The 21,683-nt window shown below is 41.2% G+C and overlaps 2 protein-coding genes across 3 annotated transcripts in view; one reads left to right on the top strand and one right to left on the bottom strand.

The window, feature by feature from the left end:
- Nucleotides 1-37: 37 nt before the first annotated feature.
- LOC114437107 (nuclear factor of activated T-cells 5-like) lies at nt 38-19,047 on the bottom strand. Its single transcript, XM_028407536.1, has 12 exons — nt 18,718-19,047; nt 12,729-12,857; nt 9,101-9,665; nt 8,760-8,943; nt 8,115-8,305; nt 7,845-8,017; nt 7,549-7,683; nt 7,381-7,433; nt 7,160-7,292; nt 6,890-7,074; nt 4,354-6,799; nt 38-4,235 (listed from the first exon to the last, which is right to left on the bottom strand). Exons 1-12 carry the CDS (start codon nt 18,788-18,790, stop codon nt 3,847-3,849), a joined length of 4,656 nt encoding a protein of 1,551 aa, XP_028263337.1. The 5' UTR covers nt 18,791-19,047; the 3' UTR covers nt 38-3,846.
- A 620-nt stretch (nt 19,048-19,667) lies between these two features.
- Nucleotides 19,668-21,683, top strand: part of wwox (WW domain containing oxidoreductase) — a 114,265-nt gene continuing 112,249 nt past the window's right edge. For both annotated transcript variants that reach the window (XM_028407845.1, XM_028407846.1), the window contains exons 1-2: nt 19,668-20,138; nt 20,856-20,920. In XM_028407845.1, coding sequence (XP_028263646.1) covers nt 20,032-20,138; nt 20,856-20,920 — 172 coding nt within the window. In that variant the 5' untranslated portion in view covers nt 19,668-20,031. The remainder of the gene's footprint in view (nt 20,139-20,855; nt 20,921-21,683) is intronic.

Raw genomic sequence — 21,683 nt, forward strand, 5'->3', positions numbered from 1 at the left:
ATATATATTTTTATTAATTCTTTTAATGTAGCAGCAGGATTACAGATATAAACAAAAGAGTATACAAATGTCCAGACAAAGGCAAAGTACATGTTAATAATAGTTCAGATGTCACGCCGGGGGTTGACCTTTATCCCTACTGCAGGGTCTTAAGGCTAGATACTAAAGCTCAAGCTACACAGAACAGATACAACAGAACTGTTGGAGAATGTGAAATAGAATGCAAACAAGGAAAAGTGAGCAAACTGATTATACACAAGATACAGCTCACACTATTGGCAATTAACAGTTAATTTATTATGGTTGCCCCTTTTGATCAAGCATTTCACAGCAACAATAGTTAATGTTGACAAGCACATCAACACAAGAAAAGTTCTCCATAAAACAATCTCCACTGTCGTGTCCCTTTTACCTCACGTCTACAAATCTCATGAGGCATGAAAAATATTTTCAATAGAAAACAATAAACATGGTGACGATTCACTGGTGAAGCTGCACAACATATTGTTAAGTGACTATTCTGATATCTTGCAATGGTTTGAGAAAATATTAACACTAAAATATATTAGTATGGGCTATGGTTAAGCTTGTGTCAAGCATGTCTAAATCAAATTACTGAAAAGTGTCCTGATGTTGAAGTCTTAGAAAATAAAAAGTATGAAGAGCGAACACACAAAAGGGACACAAGTAAACACAGCAGAGCAACGGTTAAGTTATCAAGGCACACAAAGTTCTGTTGAAAGCATCACAATTGAAATTCAAGATACCCCTGCAGTATATTTCACATTTAAATATACATGGATAGTCATTTACATGACTGATGGACAAGAACGATACTATGCAAAGATTTGTGTGCTCTCTTTACCTCCAATAAATCAAAGTTGTTTTTTTTTTAGGTGGAAGTGGCTATTTGAAGAGTCAGACTGAGCATCCTGGATTGCTCACAATGAAAGGGCTGGTTGTGAAAACATGACTACACCACAACCCATGACAAAAACAGTTTGACAAATGTACAGTGACACGAATGACAGCTGATGTCACTCACCCATTCCCTCTCTGCCTCAAAATATAGGTTCTCTGAAACTGTAATTGGTCCAATGTTAGATGTAGAGCAAGCTACATGTCCACACCATGAGGTAACATTTACATTCATGAAACTGAAGTCACAGGTTGGCTTTCTGTGTTGGTATGGCTTTAAGAGGCATAACTGTTCCGCACTTCTTCCACATCATGTGCTCTTAAAACTCCCCCTAACTAAGAGGAATGGAATGCTTGGAAACGTCACTACTGCACTCTAACCTGATCTATAGTTAATGGAGTCAAAGTGCCATTTGAGATGTATGACATAAAAAAACAAGTATATATATAAAAAAAACACACACACACACACTGAAGAAACCTAGCCCAGGTTATAATCTACAGTTCGGATAAACTTAATGTCATAACAGTAGAATTAATTGATGTCCACTTAATTCCATCTCTAATTTCAGTCATACACTTCACAATAAACCTGCGCTTCACGTCAGGAAAACACACCAGCAATGATATTCTGTGCTATGAGCGTAAACCAAAAAAAGTTTAGTTTTACAAAAATACTCTACATTTTGATACATGGATACAAAATTCTAAAAAAGATAAGTTACTTTAAAATGGATCACCAACAGCTGCAGGACAAATAGATGAAACTATGAAATGTAAACAAATGCATATGTGAGCAATGCTATTCTAACATTTAAATTATTCTCCAAATATTTGCATTTTTTTTTGATAATGCCAAATTGGCTTACTACTGGATATGGAAAGTACAGCAGTGTCATTCTGCATCAAAAAAACAGAAAATAATGTCATGAGAAATAGTAAGTATTAGACTGGTGGAAATATTAATGAGATAAAATGATCCATGAAACAAAGTACCTTCACATATCTTTCATAAATCTTGTAAAACATGCTGAATTGCTATTCATGTGAGAGCTGCATAATTTACATGAGTACACATGAGTAAACATCATGAGGGCATTTTTGAAGATGGGATAAAAAAAATTCACAACAGGAGCTTTGGTATGCCTGGGTACACTCCAGTCTGACCCCACAACAACAGCCAGCTCTGCAAAACGAACAACTAATGCCAGTGCTATTGATAGTATAAACATCATTGCAGAAGTGCCATCACTTCTGTACATAGCACCATAGATAGAATTAAAATGGTGGCCTCTATGTAACAGATTCCATTTACCAGTGAGCCCCTTTTCACAATACAAGGGACAGGTGCTGAATCGCAATTTCACATATGGTGCTAACCTGCACACGCAACCAACACTGACACAAAAACTTAGCATTTAACACAAGACAAAGTAAAACAGTTCCAAGTGACAGACTGAACAGGAATTGGTACAAAGACAAAAACCAATGAAAATCCTTCATTTTAAAGTACAAAACAAATCGATCAGTATTTAGCTGTTATTCCAGGAAAACTCAAAATACCTAGTTACCACTCAAACACTGAGAAATGACAATGCTTTTGTGGGAATGGCTGTTTTTTTCTTTTTTTGTGTTTTGGACAGACTTGACTGGACCACTGAGACTGAATACAAAGAGGGATTTAACAGGGACAGACATTCCATACAAAGTTGTCTGGACCTCAAAAATATTCTGACATGAGGAACATGTAAAAATGCTTGGTTAGGATGTATTTACTTTTGCAAAGACAATGTTTTTTTCTCTAGTATTTTAAATGGATGTTTCTGAGTACAAATTCAGTTAGGTCAGTGGAGAGCAGTGGACGGATATAAGGATTAGCAGGTTACACAAAAAAGGTTATAAAGTGCTTGAGATAAAATGTTTATAAAACCACACAACACTCCATTTTCACTAGTGGAAAGTTAATTTCAATCCACACTGAGTTAGTAAAGGTTACCGCCTTCTTCAAAAAAAAAAAAAAAACACAACACAACATATTTGAATGCTATTTAAAATTTCACCATGAAAGCTTTTGCTAACCCAGTGAAGAGGCCTGCAATAATGAAAACACTGGAGGTTCCAAACACAGGCCAAGTCACATAATTGACCAGACTGACTTATTTGTGAGTATGAAATATTTCTTCCTCTTTCTATGTCAGAATGTCTTTTGGTGAGCATGCAGATTACTTTTTTGTAGAGTAGGGTCGATTTCTACATTCTAGTAGTCTGTAATCTTATTAGATTTTACTGTTACATGTTTTCATTGGGTAAGCTAAATCTGGTTGCTGTTAGAAATACAACTCTCAGCTTCTGCTTCACAAAGTGAAGTGATGCCTTGGGCACACACTCACAAAATAAGACTCAGCCTATATCCTGACATGTTCAATCTGGGTCTCAAACCTCTCTCCTCTGACTGCACTTTGGCCACTACTCTCCACCATTTTACTATTCTTGCTGATAGTCTTTATCCTTTCCCAGTTTTTCTACCAAACCTGGTAGGTTTCATCATCTATTAGGCTCACATTATTAAAACGCTCTGACAACTGACACTGACAAAACACTGCATTTTTTTGAGACTGATGGATACAGCGGTTATTACAGGCCTCCCTGATCCTGCAAGAGGGGTAATACCAAAGGCAAATTTATCAATTTAAAGATGGTTGGAGGGAGGGTATATTATTTCATAAAAACTAAGGTAAATAACTTCATAAGTTTTTCAGTAAAAGGGGCATTTAATTTTTAAATATTAATTTATTTTAAGTTTTGTGGAACTGGCACAAAACCCTTTGCACTGCCATTTTAATTTGAGGATGTACAATTCAGCTACAATATCACTCACTCTGCTTAGTGCTCACATGGTCCAAACATGTTTCACTGCTTCTGTAGACTTTACAGTAGGTCCTCAATTTTATCCATGCTGGATGATGCAGATATCGATGCCTGCAATTGATTCTGTAAGCTGCTCTGTAACTGTGTCTGTAGGTTGGTCTGCATTGGAGTCGGCAGGCTTGTTTCTATTGTTGCCTGTAAACTGGACTGTAGTGCTGTTTGTGTGTTTGCCTGCATTGCATTCTCTAGGCTGGTCTGCATGGCGTTTTCTAAGGTGGACTGCATTTGTGCCTGAAGGGTGTTCTGCAAATTGCTGTGCATGGTTGCTGGCATCGAGGAGGCAGCTTGAGCCATGGGCTGATCCAACAAAGACTGCATGTGACTGGAGTTCTGGGCCTGGGTCTGTCCTGGCAGGTTGGGTCCAGAGGTACTGAGAAGCTGGGATGAGTCTGGGAGGATATGAATTGTAATGGGAATACTTGGTTAAACAGTATGCAATTAACTGAAATCAAAGAAATGTAATGGACTTGAAAATTAACAAAGGTAAAGGTGGAAAAAACCTCTTACCATTCTGGATGCCAAAAACAAATAGGTTGGTCTGTCCTTGTGGCATATTACCACCCACAGATGTCTGGAAAAGCTGCTCTGGAGGCTGCTGGCCAGGGCTGGCTACCACACCCACGCCACCCTGCACCACAAATATGGTTGTTCCCGGAGCTGGGGCCTGGTTGTTCAGCTCCTGTGAGCCAATTGTGCTCTGCAGGCTGGAAAGAGATGTCTGTGGTAAGAACAGCTCCACAGGTTGGCTGCCTGGGATGCGGCTCGAGTTTGGGCCCACTTGCATTGGATGCTGTTCCTGGAATAGGTTCTGCCGTTGGTTCTCAGTGGATGTTGAGTTGCTGCCTGAGGAGCTCTGGTCTTGGAAGGACATGGGCTCCATAGAGTCTTGCTGAGGGATTCCAACGTTAATGTTTCCCAAAGGGGAAGGGCCTTGGGTCTGGGTACTGAAGAGAATTGTAGGAGCAATACCCTGTGGGTTAAGATCTGTGGTGCACAGAAGCAGACCTGTTTGCTGGGGTTGGCTCTGGGCGCCAGGATTAGCCTGCGAGTGGTTTGGGATACTTTGGAACAAGGAGTTCTGTTGACCCATTGGAAGCTGTGGTGGCTGTTGTTGGCTCTGCTGTGGAGACTGCTGCTGCTCCATGGGCGTGCTCTGTTGCTGCATTTGTGAAAGCTGGGCTTGGGGTTGTTGGTTCTGAAACATTGCAACAGACTGAGGCTGGCTGGTAGATGTCTCCATGGAGGAGAGGAAGGCCAGCTGCTGCTGCTGTTGTTGGTTCTGCTGTGTAGACTGCTGCTGTTCCATGGGGGTACTCTGTTGCTGCATCTGTGATAGCTGGGTTTGGGCTTGGTTCTGAAACATTCCAACAGACTGAGACTGGCTGGTAGATGTCTCCATAGAGGATAGGAAGGCCAGCTGCTGCTGCTGCTGTTGGTTCTGCTGTGAAGACTGTTGCTGTTGCTCCATAGGGGTGCTCTGTCGCTGCAATTGTGAAAGCTGGGTTTGGGCTTGGTTCTGAAACATTCCAACAGACTGAGGCTGGTTGGGGGATGTTTCCATGGAGGAGAGGAAGGCCAGCTGCTGCTGTGGCTGTTGTTGGGGCTGAGGGGTTGGGGACAGGTATAGTGTTGACCCAGTTGACTGTTGCTCTGAGCTAAGACTGCCACTTGTGAGAACCGTCAGTGTGTTTCCGAGCAGGGCAGCTTGGACCTGCTGTTGGGAGCCCTGGGTCTCAGTCAGGGGTCTGGGTGACTGGAAGAGTTGTTGTGGTGGAGATGTGTGAGATGGAGGCTGTGCTGGGAAGCTAGTCTGAATGGTAAGCAGTTCTCCGGCTTGTTGAAGAAGGGAGACCGGCTGCTGTACTTGGGGGGATGGGTGGATTTGGGGCTGAAGCAACTCAGCCTGAAGATGCTGCTGAAGATTCTCCAAAACCTGCTGCTCTTGCAGTTGTTGATGTTGCTGTAGGTTGTTCAATGCTTGATTTTGCTGCTGCTGTTGTTGTAGTTGATGTTGTTGTAAATTGGTAAGAATTTGATTTTGCTGTTGCTGATCCTGAAGTTGAATATTGTTAAGCACTTGTTGCTGATTTTGTTGCAGCTGTTGTTGCTGCTGTTGAATATTCTCCATGATTTGTTGCTGTTGCAGTTGCTGTTGGTCCTGAGGTTGTAATATAAGTTGTTGTTGGATCTGCATATTACTGAGGACTTGCTGCTGCAGATGTTGCTGCTGTTGTTGATGCTGAAGGTTTCCAAGGATTTGCTGTTGCTGCTGCAGTTGTTGATGTTGTTGAAACTGCTGCTGTATTTGCTGTTGTTGCTGCTGCTGTATCTGCTGTTGCTGCTGCATCTGTAGCTGTTGCTGTGCTGATAGTGAATTATCTGTAGTTCCCAATCTAAGGCTGTTCATGTTCTCCTGGACATGCTGCTGAAGGGAGTCTGCAGATGGTGTAGGGCTATAAAGCACAGAGTTCAACTGCTGCTGAGCTACAGCCGCTTCCAACATCTGTTGCAGCGTGGTGTTACCTCCAGCCTGTAGCGCCCTCTCTAGCTGGGCCACCCCTTCCTGGGGAAACAGAGGAACCTGTGATTGTTGTGCCTGTGGCTGAGATGGAGCTGCTATCTGAGGCAGGGCCACAACCACAACTCCTCCACTATTACTGGAACTCTCAGGAGGCAAGTTTTCCTGAGGGTCTCTGAGGAACTGCTGAGGGACTTCTGGTGTTACAGGGGGGATTGTAGTATCTCCGGGCACTGGAAAAGCGGGTGTGGGAGCTATGTCTTGCTTCTGAATGGTGCCGAGAGTCTCAAGGCTAGGAAAGATAGGGGGAGCCTGAGGAAGCTCCACATCTTCAGGTTGTAGGGGCATTGGGCTCTGAAAAGACTCTCCGCCTGGATGAGGACTAGAGCTGAGCTCCAAGGTCTGCTGCACAGAGATGAGAGGGTCCGTGGATGGCTAGGAAAATAAAAATACAAATCGTTAACAGCTTCACTTTTGAAGTAGATGTTTTAAATATTAATCTATTGAATACAGGCAACATCTTACTTTAAATACATCTGTGGGTGGTGGATTGCTAGATACTTCCATTGGTGTGTCTTCTTGCCGTTTGGAAGGCTGGCCAGAGCAGTCCATTCGTTCAGAGGACATAGATTTGATCTGGCCATCAAATATACAGGTCTTGACAAGGGAGGGCCCCTCTGTTTTTACTGCCCGGACATTTGAATTATCAGCTGGGGGTTAGAGTGGAAACACAGGTCAGCTCTGATGTAGGGTTAGGAATTATACAACAGTGGAGAGCTTTACTGTAAAATGTACCTGTGTCTGGAGTGTAGGTGAAGGGCTGGGCGTCATGAGATCTACCAGCATTGGTCATCACAAAGATTCCCACAGAAATGGGAGAAGTGATTGACTGGTTGTGGAACGGAGGGACAGTCACTATCAAATGATTCTGAAAAACATAAGACATCAATTTTTTTATTGTCAGAAATAGCATGACCAGTGTAAACAGCTTATAGATCTCTTTCACTTGCATTTACCTGATGGAAAAGGTCCATGTCAATCTTTGCCTCAGCTTGCCAGGAATTGTCATCTGAAAATTCAACAATAAATATTTGTTTTTTGTTATTCCATCCATAAGAAACCCCTATTTAAATAAATAACAGACACATGACCACAGCAACCATATATAAAATGGGATACAGCACCTGAAATGTTCTCCTGAAAAATAACTTTGGTTCCTTTGAGGAAATTCTTTCCGATTATAAAAACTTCCTCTCCTCCTCTTACTGAGCTGCTGTGAAGACTCTTCTTCAGAATCTCTGGCACTCCTGCTGGCTGGGCTGAAGAATAACAAAAAACAAGAGATTCTACGGTATCATTAAACAAAAAAAAAGATTTTTGTGGGCTTTACTCTAAATGCTTTTGCCCACAAAGCCATGTTAGTCGTGGCGTTTGTAGTATTTATAGTTCAATTTTGTTCAACTGTGTCCATCTTACTTACTGCAAAGAATGGGTGATGAGGGGACCTGTAAAGTAAGGACTGAGCCATCAGCTTGAGGGATGCTGACTCTGAAGGCCAGCCTGGCACGTGTACTCTTTTTCTTGGATCCTGCCACACCAATCCGAGCCTCTACATCTGCATTACGTAGCTTCAAAATTCCTACACAGTCCACCCTACAGAATCAAGACAGGATGGGGAAAAGGACACTACATCATATTTAAACATCAGCATTGGAATATTTACTTAAATTGTCAATTTAAAAATCCTTACGCAAGAGTCATGTCATTGCCTGGCTCCAGAGGGATCTCAATAACCATGGTGCCTTCTATGTCCACCTCCTTGCAAGCAGTAGTGTTACGTCCCGTCACTCTGCATGCCTGGTAGAAACCATGTGGCTTAATTCTGCCAGCATCATTTGCTACAAACACCTGCAGCACAACTGGTTCATTTACACCCTCCAACTGTGGACAAAAAGAAAACATTTGGAATACCACAAAAAGAGGTGCATGAATGATAAACACTGGAGCATCTTTATGCACTGATAATTTACAGGGTCGCGTTTGTAAGTACTTTATGCTTTAAACACAGTAGCAACTAGAAGCTGTTTAACACAGTCATAGCAGTGCAGCCAGTGCAGCAGTCAAATGTTAAGAACCTTATTAATGAATGTAAATGCAGGGCCTTCAATTCCCTAAACAGATTTAAAACAAAAAAAAACAAAGCACCTCAACAGCACACACATGGAAGCTGAAAAAGTTTTGAAAAACTCAAAGGAAATGTACTAATGGGTGGCAGGTTGAGTGAATCAAAAGCTTTTTGTGGCACATTTAATGATATTCAGCAGTTCCACGTAAGGTGTTCAAGGTGTTTTTGACTCTGTGTTAACAATCAGCTGACAGCCTTTTGTAGTCAAACCTTGACAGTGGGAAATCCCTGCTGTGTGCGATCTTTGACAGAACCTCTGCTGCCCTCGGTCAGATAGCGAGCTCTGTGCTGGGTCTCAGGCTGCACAAGAATCTTTAGCTCCTTCCCATCGCTCCTCTGTGGGAACTGAGTAGACAGTAACCCACCCTTCACAGAAGTCCCTGATTCAAGAGAGCTGCAGGGCAAGAAAAAGTATTAGTTTGTATGACATCCAGAAATTTAAATGTCAAGGAGAAAACCAAATTAAATGACCTTTACTGTATCCCTACAAAAGGGGCATAGGTACTCTGATATAAAGTGACACAATGTGCTTTGGACAAGGGTCACCCCACCTGGCCATGGGACTGGTCTTGTCTGTGCCCAGTTGGGATAGCACAAAGTGAGGGGCCTTGGCCTTGGTGCGTTTTCTAGACTTGCTCGGCACGTCCGTGTTGTCGTTGTAGGATATGGAGCTGATCAAGCTGAAGTCGGAGACTGAATCATCGGCCCACATGCTGCTGCTGTGCTCTGAGTCTGCACCTTGTGCACCAGGTACAGTAGGTTCATCTTGGCAAGACATCTGGCTGTCGTCCAATAGGTCTTCAGGTGGTGGGGATATGGACAACACGGGCCTTCGTTTTGATGGGGTATTCTGAGGCTGCTGGACTCCTAGCCCTGATAACGCTCCTGACCCTATATCCCCTGCTGCGGCGTTTGTTCCACTGTTGCCTCTGCTGGGGGCAGATACAGCACCCTCCATACCTTGCATCTCTGAAGCACCAGCTCCATCCCCTCCACTGGAGTGGAGATGCTGGCCAACCTTGAGGTGGTCTGATGATGAGGTAGAGGGGCCAGAGCATGGAACTCCCATGGCCAGGGAAGAAGAAGCGGAGGGGCTGGAGGTGGAAGAGTTGGCATCTGCAGTAGTATGTACAGATAAAATGTTAGAACAGATGTCCAGGACAGAGCAGGCTAGCAGTCCCATTCAAGCAGCTGAATTTGTGCATGATTTGTATTGATTTTCCCTCTTCCCAACTCTAATTTCAACAGACTGTTGTGAGTTAATATGCTCTCACTGTGCATGCGAGAGCTGTCAAGCATTGATCAAATAATCTGAAGTTAAAGTTGAGAAGGGTACTTAGGTCCCACAATGTTTTGATTCCTATAAAACCTCTCAATTAAAATCAATGTGACAAAACTGACATGCTTTGTTTACAAAAACAAAAGCAAGCTGTAAATTGTTACATACACATTGCCAGAAAAAGACATAACAAAATCTGGTCAAACTTTCTTGTACAGCCAATTTTGCAAAGCTGATAATGTGGCGCCAAATTAGATTTGCTAGTTTTACAGTACAGTTTGTGCAATGTGCATTCAGTAGTAAACAGTTGTTTGCGCATGCCAATTGGAAGATTTGGTTGGGACTGAGCGTAGCCATGGAGACAGAATAAACAAGCCTCTGACCTATGGAGCAGTGAACTGCAGACCATTTTATATGCAGACACTCCCTGCCTCAGAGGGAACTTCCTGCAATAAAAACGAGACAGCCAATGAGCAACAAGAGAGCTGATCATTCAAGACTCAACTTCTGTCAATCAGTAAATTGGATGAGTTAATATACTGAAGGAAGGAGTAACTTTTGAAGTGTATCATTTATAGACACTTTGAAGCACGTGTATTTGGTTAATGATGATCTGAAGGACAATACAGTAGTCATGCTTTTGATCAGCACTGCTTAGGGCCAGCTGGGTCAGACAGGATAGCAAAAAATGTGGCGTTAACAAAAGCGCTCTCTCCAACATGACTGCTGACCTGTTAGTTTGCTCACAGTTATAGCTGATGTTGGCTGCCCTGAACCATGATCCAAGATCAGACTGTTTTCTAAATTATATTTATTTAAAGACAGCCCAACAATTGCTAGAGGCAACTTCACTGTTTCATATCCAGACAGGACCGTTCTAATTACTGAAAATGTCAGCTGCTTTGAAACGTGGCAGTCGATCAATCATATAGCTGCAACACATGACCTACTGTTGTGTTCGTATCGAAGTACATGAGAATGAGAAATATGCATTGGCAATTAATGCTTTAGGCACTTTTAAGGCATTCAGACATGGTACCCAACAGCACATGTGTTCTTTCAAAGCTAGGGTGTACTTTGTGGAACATTTGTGGAAAACTTTATTATGTGAAAATAATTCGCATAACCAAAGCCCCATTCACACATGCACTCTGGATAATGTTAATGATACTGGACTTTAACTGACATGGCTGCATGTGTGAAATGCAAATGCCTGACTCATATGCTCCAGGAATGAACCTGTCTCTGACCTGCTGGCTTCTTAGTACCGGTACTATGTCTAGGTGATGTCTGATTTAGCTTTACCCTTTTTTCTGGTTTGCTTTACACTATTTTGTTAATATAGCAGATATAGTGGAATACATGCAGTTTTGATAATGATGCAATATAGTCTAGGCTTCTAGACCTCTTCTAGGCTTCTTCACTCTTTTGCAAGCTCAGCTGAGGTGCCTCCCCTCACCTGAAGCAGCCATAGTGCATCCACCTGAGGTAAGCTGCGTGTGTGAACAGAACCTGATTCTCTGCACTTTAACCAAAGTTCATGAGTGAGAAGAGCTTGAAATACTATATACAGGTTCTGGAATGCAGTATTACCGCCATACTGTAAGAATGTCTGAGTAGATTATTTAAAAAAGGGACAGTATCTGAATCAGCAATACTGGTAATGCTACATCTGGAAAACCAGCATATCTAAGTGCCTAAAAAGGTCAGCTGCCAAAAACACTAAATTATATAAATTCTACTGAATAATCTGAGTGAAATGATAAATAACAAGCTTTAATAGCATACTGTTAACACAGACTACTTGTAGCACTTTCTTTCAGGGTAAACCTTTTTCAAAAATAGTAGCTGTTGAGTGTTATAAATAACATGTAAAAGTTAGTTATATATAAACTGAGCCTCATTTATATAAGTAACGCATAAGTAAAGCAAACTGGTGTGAAGAACAGCTGCAGGCACTTAGGGTTAAAAGTCTGGGTGAATATCAAAGCGCAAACACACATCGAGTTAAGGTAAGCAATGCCTGTTCCCATGCTGCTGCTGCTAGGATTAGAAGATGCATATCACACTGTGGTACAGAACAGGATAACCTAACACCAACAGTGGCCAAAAAGGAGCCAGGCCCTCATAATTAATGGAAAAACTGACAGGTCTCAAAAGGTATTTCAAATCAGCTCAGGGTCCAGCTACAGGCATTGCCGCAGAAAATTAATTAGTCAAGGTGATGACACTGTACATACTGATACTGTACACTAGACAAAACCAAAATGAATTGCATATAGCCTATCATAATGAAACAGATGTTATAAGAGTGGCATGTCTCCTTTAAGAAACTGGGCAGTGAGTGAGTGAGTGTGTGCGTGTGCGTGAATACCTGAGAGGGAGTAAGCATGGATGAGTGTGCACGAGAGTGTGTGTAGACGAGAGAGAGGTTGTGTGCCTGTTAGTGGTGAGTGGTTTAAGTGTATATCTTACCAGCAGATGCTGTATTTTACTGTCTATGAAATGGGGGGGGGGCATTTGTTGTCAAGGCGGCCGCCCTACTTATAAAAGCGCTGCGGGGAGCTGTAAAACTGAGCTTTGACACTGCATGCCCAAAGTGGTACCACTGTAACCTTGTGGATAGACATCAGGCCTATCCAAGTGATATATAATAACCATATATCACCCTGTCAGCAGTATTGTAATGCATCTATATAAATACAAATTACAATGCTAGGTTATATAATTTTATATGTAATCACAAAGTGTCTCAAAAACTGATGAAAGGGTGAAGTTGCCCCCCAGACAGTCATACAAGGCCATGTCAGTTTATTCACCCCTGCTGACTTGGGGAATAGTTTGATATAGCGATACTGATCCCAGATCATGGTTTTTTATCAGCCGAGCAGGTAGCTCACCTGAGGCCAAGGCTGCCGAGGGGGGAGGTCCTGCCTCTCCCCCACTCTTCTGGCTCATGGTGGGTGAGTCTGTCTGGGTGGACGATGGCTGAAGCTGGAGCTCTTTGGGGAGGAGGTCATATACCGACTCTGCAGGGGGAGAAGGTAAATTAGTTCCTGAATAACAAATCAGCTTATTGTTTAGCACAGGACTTTTGTAACAAGTAAAAGATCCATGCCCAGTATTCTCAGGTGGAACCATTGTCATAGTTTCATAGTCTATCCAGTGATGGTGGAACTGAAAAGAGAGAACAACACAAGATCTGCTTTACTGTCAGTTGACCAAAATTGTTGCGGTCACCAAACAAAAGGTGTTACAGTCAGTATACACCGACTTACCATGCTGACTACTGGACCTCAAGTACTGCATAAAATGGAGGCTAAAGATTGAGGTGCCTGCCAGGAAATGCAGACCATTTCTGCCTATAAAATTGATTTAATGTAGTTCTGTCAACTGATTTCTCTTCCAATAATATAATTTTAATGGCAATAACAACTACTACTAGATCTCAGCCCGATTGTTTCCTTATTCATAACAGGCAATACTGAACTGAGTCTTATGACCAGAAATCCTCCCACAGAGAATCCTCAGACATTCTGCAGTCAACACTGATACAACACAGGGTATCTTATGATAAACTAAATTAGGCTCCTGCAGAGTTTAGTGTAGTAAAACCAGCAGACATGGACAATATTTGAAAGCAACATGATACCTAAGAGACATAGTAAACCGCTGCAGCAACACTGAAATAAACCACAGCTGATGGCTGATAAACACATGATTAGGTAGACTTGTTGCTAAGAGACAGGCACCTATCAAATCCCTGACATGGATATTTCAGCTGTGCATTGGCAGCACCCAGCATGTGTAGTACGGTAGTCATTTGACACTTAGATATGACTTGGCACAAGGCGAATGGTGAAGTTGACAAGACACATGATCTTGCACTCCTGTGATGACAACAGCTCTGTTGATGGAGTGACAACAGAGCATCACCATAGTTCAGACAAAGAACTATACAGTAGCTGAGCACAACCACAGACAGCCAGTAGCAGTCAGACGTAGCGTCCCACTACATGGTCTATTGCTTATTCAAGTTATCAGTCCTAGAAGAAGTTCAGTAGTAGTCAGTAGTTTCTTCTAAAAATAAAATTTGTTGTAAAAACAGATCTGGGTAGACAGAAAATAAGAAAATTATGGTGACATCAATGTTAACAAATACACATTTCACACAGGAAATGTGTGTATGATGTGTCCAAACCTGCAAGCAACTCATTTGTACATTGCAGTTGGTCACACATGAACAAATGCAGCCATTGTTCATAGGTTTGCAACACATGCAACAGAAGAAACATTACATACTTTAGCTATCCAAACAACCACCACATTACATGGAGGACAAAAAACAATGTTCCCCAGGCATCTTCTGACCCAGTCTGGGGAGAGGTTTACCAAGTCAAGCTGGTTGAATGTATTGCCCTGATCCAGAGGAGTTAAAGCATGTCATTGTGCAGGTGTGAAGGAGACATAAATAATTCACGTTCCCCGAGTGCTCACAGGTCAAAGAACAACCACAGGATCAATTAACTGTAAAGGACTTCATAGTTTCATCAGGACACTAGCATTGATCTACAATGTGATTCACTGCAGAGTACATGTTTTTTTCAAACCATAAAAATACAGGATTTTACCTAATAATTCACTACAGAATGTTACAGGATCAGATGCATTTTAATATTATATCTTATCAGTTATACAGTTCAATAACAGGCCACACACCTCTGCTTGTCAAGAGTCATGTTTACTACAGTTGTGTCATGACTAGTCTGTGTTTTAAGTGACACATTTGCATGGGATAAGCAAAGTCTGTTTTACTAATGTAAGTTATGTAATAGACTGACATACAGTAACTGTTGAGCTTCTCAAAAGACAGCAAATGCTTGTTACTGTATACTATCAGGGGTCAGAGGTGTGCACATAGGGATAAAATGTACAGTGTAAGTATACTAGGAAATAACAAAGTAGTGGCTCTATAAGACACAGAAGTGTCTTGCTTCCAAAGCTGCCGGTAAACCATAAGATAAGTGAGATGCTCTCAGCTCACCTACACTGTCTGGCTACAATCAGAAAGTTTAAACAGGAACAGTTAATCCGTATAAATCATCCCATCCATGATCCGATCCAAGCAGCATGAGCATGAAGTTATTACTTGCAGAGAAAAGGTGTGCAGAAATGCAAAACTTTCAAATTTAGAGAACTGACTTTAATCAAAGAGATGGTGATCCACACAGCATTAGTATTATCACAGGACCACCAAGTTTAGCAAAATACGGTAGGTCATTTGTGGATTAATTTAATTTTTACAATTACAGAAATGTTAAGATTTGCATGGGATCAATATCATTGTGCAATTATTACAAATTATTATATGTTCCCAGGTTAAACTAAGCCTGTGGACATACAGCATATTTCATACAAATTCATTCACACACTGTAATGCTTAGTCACTGACTGTATTTGGGTATGTAAATGCATGGCCAGGATTTCATTCAGTATTTTGAATTTTCTGTGTCAGGCCTGTAAACCACATTCAAAACAGTACTAGTAAACTGCAGTGACTTTTGCTGGTGAAGAGTTAAAAGAAAATGTATCAAAAGGCTTTTGATGTTTCATTATGCCACATCACGATTGAATCGTTAACACATTTTAGCATAGCGTATAGCAAACACACGTTCTTCATGGCCTGACTGAAATGTGTAACATTTTATATTTAATGTTATGTTGTCTGTGTGATGAATACAGGGCATGTGAAAATATGCATGTGACTCCCAATAGGCCTGTAATGAAAGTTTAACTGCTCACTAAATGAATACTGCACATTGTGTTCCTGTAATTCTTGATTTCAGTGTTGGTCTTAATTTGATTTATACAAGTCAAATGATTAATACAAATCATCTTGCTTGTTAATAGTATGCGCAAAAAATGGGGCTGCAACACAAAAACCAGCCAGGCAGGGGACCGTCTTCAACCTACACTTACAACAATTAAATTACATCATCTCATAGTTATGCATGGCTCACATTACACATGCCTTAAAGGTTTTGCCAAATGGCAAGGCCACCAGTCCATTTTTATACTTTGCAGCTGGCTTTGGGCTAAAATGGGGGATGACAGATAAATAGACAATTCATGAGAGCTATGTTTTTGTTGCAAATAGAAAAAAATATGCAGACCAAGAATGTATCTAAGTGCCCAACAATGGCTGCTTTAATTACACTCTTATACACATAACGATATGCCCCAAGCCAGGATACAGACAAAGAGCTACTCACTGCACTCAAACCACAAAGAATGCCATTTTTGGCCATTTACACCATCTCTGTTTAACTTGGCACTTAAATGTTTAGCACAGAATAGCTGCTGAATGCTGTTTTAATCCTCCTTTTTTTCCTTCTTGTCTACTTTTAAAAAAATACTCACATTACCCCCAATAGGGGTAAAAGATGATGGATGTTACATTTTGTATGCATATATATATTTCCCCAATTTACTGAAGATTTTGAATTTGAGGCACCAGATAGGTCTGTTTTATTGTCAAAACAAAGATGGCATACAGCCAGCTAGCCAAATGACAAGGAGCCTGTGAAGGGTTGATTCATTACTACTTTGTGATTTTTTTAAATGTACCCCATTTTTGAAAGTCCATTTTTGAGATTTGTGTTGTCACTGAAAAACAAAACAGTTTTTACTTAAAAACAACATCTAAACACATTTAAAATACTAGGTCTTATCTCTGTGGATGCTCTCATTCATTCAGGTCATAGTCAAGAGTTTAAATCGAGGCAACTAGACTCAGATTGTTTTTTGAAGCTAGAATGTTTGGCCACTCCCCTGAGTGGCTTCTTCAGCTCTGCTGCTGTCCTGGTGGGGAATCTGTGTTTTTATGTGCTTAGGGCCTCTGTGGGTGGATCTTGGAGGAACTCACATCACTAAGATTCATCTTGTTGATTGATGGTCAGTTAATGAACAAAAACGGTGCCAGGGCCCTGTGCAGGGCTAGTTAACGGAACATTGTTAGGGTCTGAATTGGAGTGAAACCTGCTAGGAAGAGATGAAAGGACTACTGAACTACTGTCCTGAGAAGGAGGCTCTCCTGTGCAGTGGTTGTTTAAGTTTCACCAATATAGAGATCAGAGCGTTCCTCACAGCATTGAACTGCATAGATTACATTGCTCTGTTTTTCACTGAACCAGTTTTTGTCTTAGGGTGGAGTTAAGTGTTTTTTATAGCTGTTCCGGTTAAGGTGTCTACTGTCTTAGACCAGTGTCAACACCTATCAGGTGGCTCAGGTGGTAGAGTGGTTGTCCACTGACCATAAGGTTGGTGGTTCGATTCTGACTTGAATGTCAGAACTACTATTTATTCTAACTTGGTCTATCAGACATGATAAATGTTTAACAATTATTTTTTTTGACAAGAGAGCTGAGTCAACACTTAAGGCCTTAAGTTGCAGTAAAGACACAAACATATCAAAGCACTGAAACTCAAAAAAGAAATAAAAGGTTTTGTACTATTACAAAGGAGTGGCGCAATGTATTCATTCAGCCAGGTCAGTTGTCTCCCTCCGACATACATGGGGGTCTCTCAGTAAATCTTCGATGTACATGTCTCCTACCTTGACCCCAACGGTAGTGTGCATACCCTATTACTGAGATATAAATAAACACTCATCATGTGATACAGTGTGACCATATGGTAATCTCAGCTGAACACTTCAGGGTCACAGAGCAAAGCTTTCTGCTCGCTCTTGAGCACCCTATACATAGCAGCCAGACAGATGTGGTACCGGCAAGCACGTGGGGGCTGTGTTAGGTATAAACGTTTCTTGTGGGTTTTAGAAAGGGTGCAAACAGCAGAAAGGCGAGTGTTGCACACCAGTGTCTGCAAAAAGCATAAATCCCTGTCACAGGTTACATTAACACTTTAGCATAGCACACAACACACAAGCCTTGCTCATAAATAAGCAACAACATTGTAGCTGCCAGTGTAGAGTAGCACATTAGAGTAGAGACAGTTTCTTTACACATGAAACTGATATACTTGTTAGAAGGAACGAAACTAACCCAGAGACAAAGTGCTGCTGAAAGCCAGTAGGCAACTATTAACTCAGCTGACCACAACACAAGTTGTTTTTAGCGTTGCACCCGGATAATGCAGCAACAGCCCCCCTAATAATAACATAACAGTTGGCTGACACGTGTGCAATGCTATTAGAGACAGAATATAAATTGTATCAGCAGGCTTCTTATCCTGGCAGGATGAAAACAATGGTCTGAGCTTTGAAGTGCCAATAACTGCATTCTTTCAGTGCAACCAGAGAATGTGAGGAGGATAACTCTGGCTCCATTCCACCAAAAAAAACAGAGGGGCTGTCTGTCACACAGCAAAGCCAAACAAGGGGAATACAGAAAATAACAGTAGTGCACTACTTTTCGCCACATACACATACACACACACCTCTTCATGGAATCCGGCCAAGTATTTAGTACGTTAAACCACCGAACAATTGGGTGCCTGCTGTAGCTTATGGCTACGTTAGCCTATATATATGTAGCTAACATTATGCTAGCCATCAGCATAAATGACACATTTAATCACACTGATACGATCTTAGATGTGACTGTTGTAATCAGCCAAGCATCCTTAGATATCGTGCTCCCTCACACATGTGGCCTGGACATCTAACAAGCCAGGTAAACAAGTCGCTCCTCGCTAATGCACAAACCTAATGCAACCAACTAAGTAGGCTAGCTAGTCTGGCTAACAGCAGAAAAGAAGCTAACTACTGCTAGCTAGCAGCTTAACCAAGACAACCAAATTACTTCCTACCAAACCAAGGACAAAACGGGCTGGTGACTTCATAGCGGTCTTTCTTGAGTAAAATCTTACCTTTAGAGTATAGAGATTTGGGAGAATTTAGGTCGATATCCGAGCTGAGAAGGGATATAAAATCAGAGGGCATCGCAGCGCTTCATCGAGGGGAGGAGAAGCGGACACTCTTTAGTAGAAACGGAGTCGGCTCCTCTCAGCCAATAAATACGGCGTTTTACAAGCGGAATGTTTTAATATACATGGTATGATAACAAAGCAGTCTAACGGCGACAAAAATAAAACTTTCTCTACCAAATAACCGTTATCTAGCACGTCTCACGTTAGTGTGTGTGTGTGTATGTGTGTCTTTTGCTGAGAGGAGACACGTTTCGTGGTACGTTGAGATGAACACACACTAACACACACTAACACACACTTGACTACAGTTGGTCGGCCCACTTCCTAGCCCTCCTCCTTCTACCACGCGCATGCGCTCTGATCTGGATGAAAATACAGTAGGGTTCCAGCCGTCACAGAGACAAGTCAGGTCATCACATCATCGCTCGGTTTGTTCTTCTTGTGAGGACACAACCCACCACACTGATTTAGACAGATGCATCCTCGCTTCATGTCTACACTGTAATATCTTATAACATACGGAGGCTGTCTGAAACAAGTCAAATATTAAAGATATCTGCACTTATTAAAGTAAATTACTTAAAAGTGATGGATCTGGTGAGTAATACCATACAAACATCACAATAGCTCGTTTATCCATTTGAACATGTTTGTTATCAAACTGAAGTTCTATTTTGCAGCTATCATCTAAAAAACACAGACAGACAGGACACCTGGGACAGCAGGTGAGTATAGCAGGAACAGGCACAGCAAAAGAGATGAGCTGATGAGCCACAGTGTTAACAACCGAGAACAAGCTGGTAGACTCTCTGTATGGTTGTCAGTTTGTAAATAGGGAAAGATTGGATGAAGAATGTAAAGTCTGTTCCTCTGTATTTGTTTTGTAATTTTTTTCATCATGTTCTTTACAACTGAGATGGAAACATAAATCCAGCTATTTTGTACCTAAATACCTAAAATAACAATTTCTCTAAAAATGTAACTACATAAATAATAAAGGTTTTTTATTATTATTATTATTTTCCATAACAACGACTTTATGACTGGGGATTTATCTACATTCTATCATGTATTTCCGGCCTCAGGTTCTTCAGCCTCAATTTCCCAGTAGGCCGTTCGGCAGTCGTCACCGTGTTGTTGCGGAAGTGCCGGGGGACGCAGTGCTTGCTTGTTTCTGTCAGCTACATACAAGCTTAGAGCTTCATATATCACGGGCTTTTTATTTGGTTTCATTTACGTGAAAAAAGTCCAATCATGGCAGCCCTGAAATACGCAGGTATGGACGACACAGATAGTGAGGACGAGTTACCACCGGGATGGGAAGAGAGATCTACGAAAGATGGTTGGGTCTACTATGCAAAGTGAGTGAAATCCCACTACCACCCCTACTATCACTACTAGCTTTACAGTTACCCACCATGTTTAGATATAAATGTATCTTTATCCTCCAGAATGATCATATATCAGCCTCTAGCTAACACGCAGCTTGTCAGCAACTCTTGTTTAAAACCTGCTATCAAGTCTTTATTGGTCACATCGCGGTATTTTTCACTTTTAGCGTGAAATGCGTTAATCAAAGTGTGCCCGCATTACAGCAAGGCATACACTACATACTACAAGGTATGTAGTTACATTCTGCAAGAGCCACAGTGATGCAGGTTAGAGTTTGTAGACCTTCCTCCGTGGGTCAGTGCACAAGATAGTACATGATTGATATACAGTTATATGCAATAAAAATGGCTATGTACAGTCTGCTGTGTGTAGGGGACAGTTACTCCTGCTTTAAGTTATCATTTATTATTTTGCAAAGTATACATAAAAAGAAGCATTAAAAGCAAAAACAAAAAAGCAGAAAAATAGAATATAACTACTTATATTAGATTTATATTTACATACGTGCAGTACTTGATAAATGTTTAGCTATGCGACTGATATCACCCAGACAAGAGACTATCGTAGTCTCTAACATCATATGTTGTTGATCTGCATGTGCTGTTGACTGTGTATAAACACATCAAAATAATAGTAACTAAAATAAAATATAGACATTAACTTCTTCTGTCTCTTTGTAACAACAGCCACGATGAGATGAAGACACAATGGGAACACCCCAAGACAGGAAAGAAAAAACGCTGTGCTGGAGGTTTGTTGTATTCACTTGTTTTTTAAGGATTCGTGCATATTTTTATTTGTTTGAGGGATTGTTTTCAAATTGGTGCTTTCCTCATGCTTCACAATATCAAACATTATCAAACACAGCACCACTTCAGCCATTCAGATGTAGATTTACTGCTGTGCTTTGGATCATTGTCCTGTTGGAAGATGACTTCACATTTGCCTCTAGAATACCTTGATATACAGTGGAGTTCATGGTTGACTCAATGATTGCAAAGGGGCCTGTGGCTAGAACAAGTCCAAATGATCACCTCTCCACCACCGTGCTTGACAGTGGGTATTAGGTGTTAGTTGTGAATTGCCGTGTTTGGGGAAAGCCAAACACGGCAATTTGCAGCAACGTCCATTCCTGGGAAGACTGGCAACTGTTTTGAATGCTTTCCCCTTGTGAATAATCTCTTCATTGTAAAATGTTGAACTCTAAATTCGTTTGGAAATTGTTATATAATTATTATGATGAGAGAATGATGTGCAGCAACAGTTGCTTATGGCTTTAACACACAGCTGAATGCTCCAGAGCAGCAAACTGCCAAAAACCTCCTCTTTTATAGATATAGGTTTGCACACCGCTGATGATGAGCAGCATCTGGCTGCAACCACTACTTTTTGCCATAATTTTTGCTAAATAAAAAAGTTATATGTTAATGTTTATCTGAAGTTGTATTTGCCTATTACTAAGACCCACTACAATCAGATAATATTGGTTATGTTTTTACACAAAAGACATTAAT

Source organism: Parambassis ranga, chromosome 6 (genome assembly GCF_900634625.1).
Source record: "Parambassis ranga chromosome 6, fParRan2.1, whole genome shotgun sequence".
Classification (NCBI taxonomy): Eukaryota; Metazoa; Chordata; class Actinopteri; family Ambassidae; genus Parambassis; species Parambassis ranga.

What these genes read in the sequence shown, in the direction of transcription:
- LOC114437107 (XM_028407536.1), bottom strand. Translation starts at nt 18,790, where the DNA reads ATGCCCTCTGATTTTATATCCCTTCTCAGCTCGGATATCGACCTAAAT. An exon ending in AAGACCAGTCCCATGGCCAG is followed by an intron (nt 8,944 to 9,100) that starts GTGGGGTGACCC and finishes CTTGCCCTGCAG; the next exon opens with CTCTCTTGAATCAGGGACTT. An exon ending in CTCATCACCCATTCTTTGCA is followed by an intron (nt 7,684 to 7,844) that starts GTAAGTAAGATG and finishes GTTATTCTTCAG; the next exon opens with CCCAGCCAGCAGGAGTGCCA.